The sequence below is a fragment of the Eucalyptus grandis genome, chromosome 6, assembly GCF_016545825.1.
Source record: "Eucalyptus grandis isolate ANBG69807.140 chromosome 6, ASM1654582v1, whole genome shotgun sequence".
In the NCBI taxonomy this organism is placed as follows: Eukaryota; Viridiplantae; Streptophyta; class Magnoliopsida; order Myrtales; family Myrtaceae; genus Eucalyptus; species Eucalyptus grandis.
This window is the reverse complement of record NC_052617.1, coordinates 22,041,690-22,049,346: the sequence shown is the minus strand read 5'-3', so window position 1 is coordinate 22,049,346 and position 7,657 is coordinate 22,041,690. Positions and strand designations below refer to the sequence as shown.

The 7,657-nt window shown below is 40.1% G+C and overlaps 1 protein-coding gene across 3 annotated transcripts; it reads left to right on the top strand.

Annotated features, from left to right (window-relative positions):
- Positions 1–1,841: 1,841 nt before the first annotated feature.
- Positions 1,842–6,945, top strand: LOC104448911 (serine/threonine-protein kinase BSK1). Of its 3 annotated transcripts, XM_039315688.1 has the most exons (10): positions 2,022–2,097; positions 2,138–2,409; positions 2,516–2,651; positions 3,016–3,149; positions 3,334–3,439; positions 4,312–4,397; positions 5,285–5,473; positions 5,694–5,858; positions 5,939–6,052; positions 6,500–6,941. In XM_039315688.1, exons 1-10 carry the CDS (start codon positions 2,022–2,024, stop codon positions 6,752–6,754), a joined length of 1,533 nt encoding a protein of 510 aa, XP_039171622.1. In that variant the 3' UTR covers positions 6,755–6,941. The 3 variants fall into 3 exon arrangements, with proteins under 3 accessions (XP_010061148.2, XP_039171622.1, XP_039171621.1); XM_010062846.3 differs by having other exon boundaries at positions 1,842–2,409; positions 6,500–6,945; XM_039315687.1 differs by lacking the exons at positions 2,022–2,097; positions 2,138–2,409; positions 2,516–2,651 and having other exon boundaries at positions 3,024–3,165.
- The last annotated feature ends 712 nt before the right edge of the window (positions 6,946–7,657 follow it).

The window sequence follows — 7,657 nt, the reverse complement described above, 5'->3', positions numbered from 1 at the left end:
GTTACGTTTGAAGTAATTGCCATTCTCTCTTCTTTATTACCTTGCAGGCTTGTTAAAATTACTCAAAAACCTAATTTTTATCTCATGTTTGAGGGTTGAGTCATTATATGAATTAATTATATTCAGCAAATGGGTTATAGATGAGTTTAGGATAGTAAAACTTTAAAATTATAAATATTATATGGATTTACTGTTTACCAAACTCAATCTATATTTATGAATTTCTTTTAATCCTATATAAGAAAGTAATGCATTTCTCGGACTCTTCCAAGTTTAAAGAAGTCTTGGTAGGCCTGTAAGATGGGTCTTAAAAATATCAAAACACTTTTTTCCCTACCATTTTTAATTTTTATTAATCATGTAAGTTCCATTGGTTAGCTACTAGAGTATATCTTTCCTTAGTTGTATTTGACATTGTTATTTTCATATAATGTTCTAATCTTAATTTTTATTATTACGATTTATGGTCAATATAAATGATCTTTTCCAATATCTTATATTCCTTTTAATTAAAATTTTAACTCCTCCACGTTATTTGTTATGGTAAATTTATAAATTTACTACAAAGTACTAACTTCCTCTTCGTTATTCATTATGAATGGAAAAAAAGAATTGAAAATCCATTGCAATGTTGAAAGTCATTTCTTTAGCATCTTATAATCAAAATAGGGATTTTATGTAAATAATAAATACACATGAAAAATTTAAAGTGGGTTGGCTGAGTGGAAACAAATTTTCATATTAGATTTAATATGAAAGTATTTTAGTAAATGAATTGGGTGGGTTAGGATTGGGTTGAATAATAGTTATGAAATTTATATTGTTTATAAATCGGTCAAGATGAGTTAAACAATTCAATTTGAGTTGGATATATTGTATATATTGATTTGCCCATTTGATAGCACTGCCAACTTGTTTTCTTTGGAATGTCATTGTTAGCCAAGTCACGTGTTGTGATTTTTGTCTTTTGAGAAAATTCTCATGGTGTTATTCAATCATTTGAAAAGTCAATGCACTTTTATTTGGTTAATATCATGAAATATTCCAAATTAATATATCAGTGAGAAATTTATTCTTCTTTAGTTTATCCCGAAAAATTACATCCGTGACAAATGAGGATATAATCCCAAATTGATTGATACATCGTCAATTCTTACGTATTATCAAACTCATCAATTTAATAGTAAAATTTGACGGAAACTAATGAACAGTAACTTTATTATAAATGTATTCGTTTGAGATTTATGATAATAAAAAAATTAATTTAAAATTAATTTATTATGAATTCATCAATTTGAGATTTTTTTGTGTGTGGCATTAATCCTTTTTATTCTATAGACTGAACTTGGGGGGGTGTTCGTTACTTTTATCTTTGTTGTTAGATTTTTGCCAATTTTATCGTTCTCCTCAACATAGTAGAGAGCATCGAAGCACAAAGATCGCAAGAGTGGCCGCCGAGATATCGCGTGGAGTCGGTCGAACGAGGCGAGACGTTCCATTCACGCGCGCGAGAGAGAGAGAGGGGAGAGAGAGAGGGACAGATCAACTCTCGTCGCTCACCGAGTCACCCCCGTCGCGTAACAGGACAACGCAAGACGACAACGAAATAGTCGCGACCCCGACCCCGACCCCGACCCCGACCCCCGTAAAAAGAAAAACAAAAAAACCAGCAAACACGAAAGCTTATGTCAGTGCTCCATTGTAAGAGAGAGTAGAGAGAGAATGAGAGTTCTTGATTTGCTGGTCATTGCCTTCTCATTTCCTACTCTCTCCTTTCTCCTAGCACACGGGTGCTTTCTTTACCAGAGCTATATAAAAAATCTCTCCTTGTAACTTTCCCCTGTAACCTCCCTCCCTCTCTCTCTCTCTCTCTCTCTCTCTTCTTTGGGTTGTGCAAGAGAGAGGAGGAGGAGGAGGAGGAGCTGGGTGCTGGGGACCAGGTGGGGAGGTTCCATTATTCGCAGTGAGTCAACTCGGGCTTTCCTTCTTCTTTTGCTTTCTTTTTCGTTTCTTTCCGAGTCATGGGCTGCTGCAAGTCGTCCTTCCTCAAGGACGCCGGCTCCGACGACAAGGACCATCGTCCCCACCACCAGCGCCGCGGCGGCTACCCCGGCTCCGCCAACAGCCTCCGCCAGCAGCCCGCCAACGGCACCGACCACTCCGGCGGCGGCGGCGCCGGGGCCGGGGGGCCGGGGCGGGGTCGGGTCGGCGGGGTTCTTCTCCGAGTTCTCCCTGGCCGACCTGAGGGCCGCCACCAACAACTTCAGCTCCGATTTCATCGTGTCCGAGAGCGGCGAGAAGGCCCCCAACGTCGTCTACAAGGGCCGCCTCCAGAACCAGAACAACCGCCGCTGGATCGCCGTCAAGAAGTTCACCAAGCTGGCTTGGCCTGATCCGAAACAGTTCGCTGTACTTACCCTTTTCGGCCTCTCCCGATTTTCTCCACCCTTCTCTTCTTGTTCTTGATTTATTTTGAAGAGTTTTGTGTTGGATGTTTGCTTCGGAACTTTTGTAGGAAGAGGCATGGGGAGTTGGGAAGTTGAGGCACAAGAGGTTGGCGAATTTGATAGGTTATTGCTGTGATGGGGACGAGAGATTGCTTGTTGCAGAGTACATGCCAAATGACACTCTTGCTAAGCACCTCTTCCACTGTATGTAGCTCTCTACAGAATTTTTCCTTCGATTTTGCTTATATCATGACGCCGCATCTTTGTCTCTTCACTGCGTTTGTTTAGGTTTCAGCACTTGTCCGTTTCATTTGAGCGGTGCCCACCATTTATTACTCTTTTAGCATGCGAGTAGCCACAACAAAGTCTTGATAGATTCGCCTCTTAAAATGAGTGGGCAGAGAGCTTTTAGTTTTGATAACGCACCAACCTGTTTATGGCATGTTTAGTTAACGAGTCATTTACCGGAAGCTTCTTTCTACTGCTAGACAAGACATTTGCCATACCGGTACATTGGTTAAGTTGCTGGGTTCGAGTAAGTTTAACTGCTTTGATTATTTTGTTGCAGGGGAAAATCAAACTATCGAGTGGGCTATGCGTCTTAGAGTTGCTCTGTACATTGCCGAAGCCCTAGATTATTGTAGTAACGAAGGCCGTCCGCTCTACCATGACTTAAATGCATATAGGGTTCTCTTTGATGAGGTATGACATGTATTAGGTAATGACTGCTTTATTTAATCACGGTGTAATTATGGAAATAGTGCTCGATTATTACTTAACGATGTGATTTAACTGATTGGCTCAATGACAAGGATAAGATCTGGATGGTCTATTGACCAAATGATTTTGCAAAATTGGTGAGCTGATATATTGGTTCTTCTCGCAGAATGGCGATCCTCGACTCTCGTGTTTTGGCTTGATGAAGAATAGCAGAGATGGGAAAAGTTATAGCACAAACCTTGCGTATACTCCACCTGAGTATTTAAGAAATGGTAAATCCATTCCCCTCATGTCTTTTATGAATACTCCTTGCCAAGACATCTGCAGTTTCCTGGTAATTTATACTTATAAATTATATTTATTGATGAGTTCTCTCCAATCGTTGGTGCATTAGACCTAGGATTTATTCCACTTTTCAATTGTATTAAGTGGGCTCGTTTGTCATGAGAATGTCTCTTTGCATGGAAGAGAGTGCAAGGAGGAGCTTTTGTGAGGATTTCGAAAGGGTGCATAGCAAACTTCTATCTGGTGTTTGTCTTGCAGGAAGTCACGGAATATTTATATCTTTCTGAATGAGGCCCTACTCTTATAGATTGTTTTCTAGTTTCTATCATAATCAAAAGAAGCTGTTTGGAACGTCTGACACTAATTAATATTTTCACAAAAAAGGTTGTCAGCTGCTTTCCTTGGAAGATTGTTAAAATCGGTTCTTTTAGGACACAATGACTATTGTCTGCTCAATGTCGCCTTGAATTAGCGAAAAGAGGGTAGACTCCGAGATTTGGGTGAACATCATCTCTCATTTACAGATATTCTGTTTGAGGGTTGGTCACAACCCAGCACCTCACGGATTTAATTGTGCATGCTTGTTATGGGGCCGAAAAGATCCCAGACAGTGACTTTTAGGATTTAGTCATCACAATAGATTAAAAATGATAGAAACTGCCCGTGTCAAACTTGTTGCAGCTATTAGCTATGGCTAAAGCATGGATCTATCTGGCAGATAATGATGCTTGTGTATGCATTGATAAAAGTATTCTGTTAACCCCTCTTCAAAGCATGTCTCATTCATTTTTCACCTAGGTGGATTTTGCAGGGCGACACAACATGCATTTTTTTGGCTCACTTTTTGCAATGCATGCAGGACGTGTAACCCCAGAAAGTGTTATCTTCAGCTTTGGGACAGTTCTTTTGGATCTCCTTAGTGGGAAGCACATTCCTCCAACTCATGTAAGTAGCCTTATATATGTTATGTACTTCTACTTCTTTGTCTGCGCAACAACCACAAAGAACTTGACATACTGTGGTACTAACAATTTTAAGGATGTTTTAAGCAGATACTAAACTTAGACAGAGCAACTAGAGTTTTGCTGCAGTCGTATTAGAAGAGTTTGAGATAGCGCTGTTGTTTTCTGCTCATTGTTTCAGTTATTATGAGGTAGGGCTGCCCTATCAGTGTTGAGCTTAAAAAGTATGTACCTTTAATGGATTGCCAACCTACAATTAGGCATGTATGCATTTTCTAAATGCTACATACAATCTACTTTAACTTGTTCTGGGCTTATGGAACTCTGATAAATCGATATATCTCAGTAGTTTAGCTTCTCATTCTGAAGCTGTGGGCATTGCTTTAGCAACTTACATGGAATGAAGTTTCTCTTAATTGCTGAGTCCTGGAGTTGTCTAAGATTACTTATAAACGCTGCAGCCTACATTGTGCTGTGTGAATTTTTCCCATTTCTTGAATGGCCTCAATTGTGCAATGCTTGAATGTGAACTCTTCCAATAAATGTTGATATGATTAGCAGTCCAATTTAATGTCTCCTCGTGGCTTGGACTGAGCAAACTTTACTCATTGGCAAAATATACCAACAGGGAAGTATAAACTTCAAGCATTTCTTGCACCAATTGCAACAAATTTTGGATTTTTTCACGTATTCTTGTGACGTGGTTGCTCCTTTTTTTTTATTTTTATTTTATATACTAGATTAGGGAAGATGTGTTGAGGTAATAAGTAATTTAATCTTTATCATTTCTTCTTTGAAGAGCCTGGTTTCTTATGGTGTGTTCTTAACGATGTTGTATACTGCCCTTAAGTGTTCTCTGCATTGGGACAGGCTCTTGACATGATCCGTGGCAAAAACATCCTCCTCTTGATGGATTCGCATTTGGAGGGTAACTTTTCAACTGAAGAAGCTACTTTGGTCTTTGATCTTGCCTCACGGTGTTTGCAGTATGAGCCTAGGGAGCGTCCAAACACTAAAGACCTAGTTGCAACCCTTGCACCGCTGCAAAATAAGCCCGATGTAAGCTGCCAGCTTTGCTTCGATAAAACTCATGTTTTGCATCTGCTTGAATTCTTATTTGCAGCATCCACCTTTCCGATGTTTCTATCTTTTAATGGCCAACTCTCTGATGCCTTTTCAAAAGACATTATGTGATGCCATTGCATTCTGAATAGCTTGATTTTTCCATCTTGTCTTCATTCTATGGAGTGTGGTACTGATCATAACTTTTAGCTTTCAGGTTCCGTCTCATGTGATGCTGGGGATTCCGAAGCATGAGGAACCGCCTCCTACTCCCCCACACCCGCTTTCTCCAATGGGTGATGCTTGTTCACGAATGGATCTCACAGCGATTCATCAAATTCTGGTAACAACACATTACAAAGACGATGAAGGAACCAATGAGGTAATTTGGGTGTGGCATTATGGTCTGTCGCATTTTGATTTGGAAGAGGACAAAGTAACCTCATTTCATGAAATGTTCAGCTGTCCTTCCAAGAATGGACTCAACAAATAAGGGATATGCTGGAGGCGAGAAAGCGTGGGGACTTGGCATTTCGTGATAAAGATTTTAGAACAGCAATTGACTGTTATTCTCAGGTATGCTTTCTACTTGCTGATACTGTTACCTTAGAATAGTCATTTTGTACAAGATTCTGCCATTGGTGAGTTGCTTAATTATTCAAGTCAGGGAAGACCAAGATACAAATGAAGAAACTTCGAATTAAGAAACCCTCAAGTGGATCAATTTTGCAGCTTGTAAATTCTTGGAAACTCGAAATGCAGTGGAACCTGAGTTGTGATTTTGTTTGTCAGTGTTACAAGGATGCCGAGCAATTGAAATAGCTAGTTCATCTAAATCCACCCGGTGAATTTTCTTGCCGTCAGTGGGTTGCGAATGGTTGACCAAAATCTGTAGTGCCATCCACAATTTTTTCATCTGAACAGATGAACTTATAGTAGCAATGGCATAATTAGAATTGAACAGGAGCAAACAAAAATTACATTGCGTGACTAAGTTATGTATTTGACGATGTTTTCTTGCAGTTCATTGATGTAGGAACCATGGTATCACCGACTGTTTTTGCTCGCCGGAGTCTTTGCTCTCTCATGTGCGATCAACCCGATGCCGCACTCCGAGATGCAATGCAGGCGCAATGTGTATACCCAGATTGGTCCACTGCATTCTACATGCAGGCGGTCGCACTTGCGAAGCTGGACATGCACAAGGATGCGGCTGACATGTTGCATGAGGCCTCTGCCCTTGAAGAAAAGCGGCAACGTGGCGGAAAAGGATCTTGAGAGATGGCCATTTTTTGTCATTTTTTGGTCTTTTTTGGGCCCTTTTCTTTCTCCTTGTCCTTGAGGTGGTGGTATTGTTATTGTAACAAAAAGAAAAAACACGGAATTCTTGTATAATTGGAAATTGGATGCAATTATTCATGTGAAAAACCACTTGCCAATGAGGGTTAATCATGGTTGATCTTCACCAACCCGTGCAGATTTTGCTCCCACGGAACTTTTAAGAGCAAGCGATTACTCTTCATTCCGAGGGCCTAAGTGCAGTGCTTCAATCACAAACAGCCTATTAAGGTAGTCTTTTCTGCAGGAGAAGCGAATTAAGGTGATTTTGCTTCTGGTTATGTAGCGTATGCTCTCTATGCTGGGAAACTGTACTGAAAAAAAATATCACATCTGCATTGTACATGTATCAGTCAATCCTATTTGTGTATGAAGCAGAACGAAAGAAGATGCTTCGAGTGATTTAAGAGTACAAATTGATATGGTTTGAATCGATCATTCTGATCAACTTTGATCGATTAACTTCGAGGGCTATTGACAGGACGCATGTGGAATGGAACGATTTGCGGCTTGCCTCTGCGAAACCAGTGGAGTTGGAAAAGTTAGGATCTGTATCATCAACAAGGACTTAATCGTGACATGCGTATGCATTTCTTCCCTTCGCCTCATCTTGTTCATGTTGGAACAGAGTCGCCATTCAACCAATGTGAGAGTTTCAGTCGTTACTTTGATGTCAAGTTCTAAACTTAACCAAACGTACTGATCAGGGTCATCTGTGGCATTGTTACTCGATAGGATGGGGGAAATGGTATGTTGATTATTGTCCACACCTTTTATAAATACCACAACATATTTATACAGGCCGACCCATCCACGTTATTATTTCGAAATAGAAAATTAGCT

What these genes read in the sequence shown, in the direction of transcription:
- LOC104448911 (XM_039315688.1), top strand. Translation starts at nt 2,022, where the DNA reads ATGGGCTGCTGCAAGTCGTCCTTCCTCAAGGACGCCGGCTCCGACGAC. An exon ending in ATAGGGTTCTCTTTGATGAG is followed by an intron (nt 3,150 to 3,333) that starts GTATGACATGTA and finishes TTCTTCTCGCAG; the next exon opens with AATGGCGATCCTCGACTCTC. An exon ending in ACCTGAGTATTTAAGAAATG is followed by an intron (nt 3,440 to 4,311) that starts GTAAATCCATTC and finishes CAATGCATGCAG; the next exon opens with GACGTGTAACCCCAGAAAGT.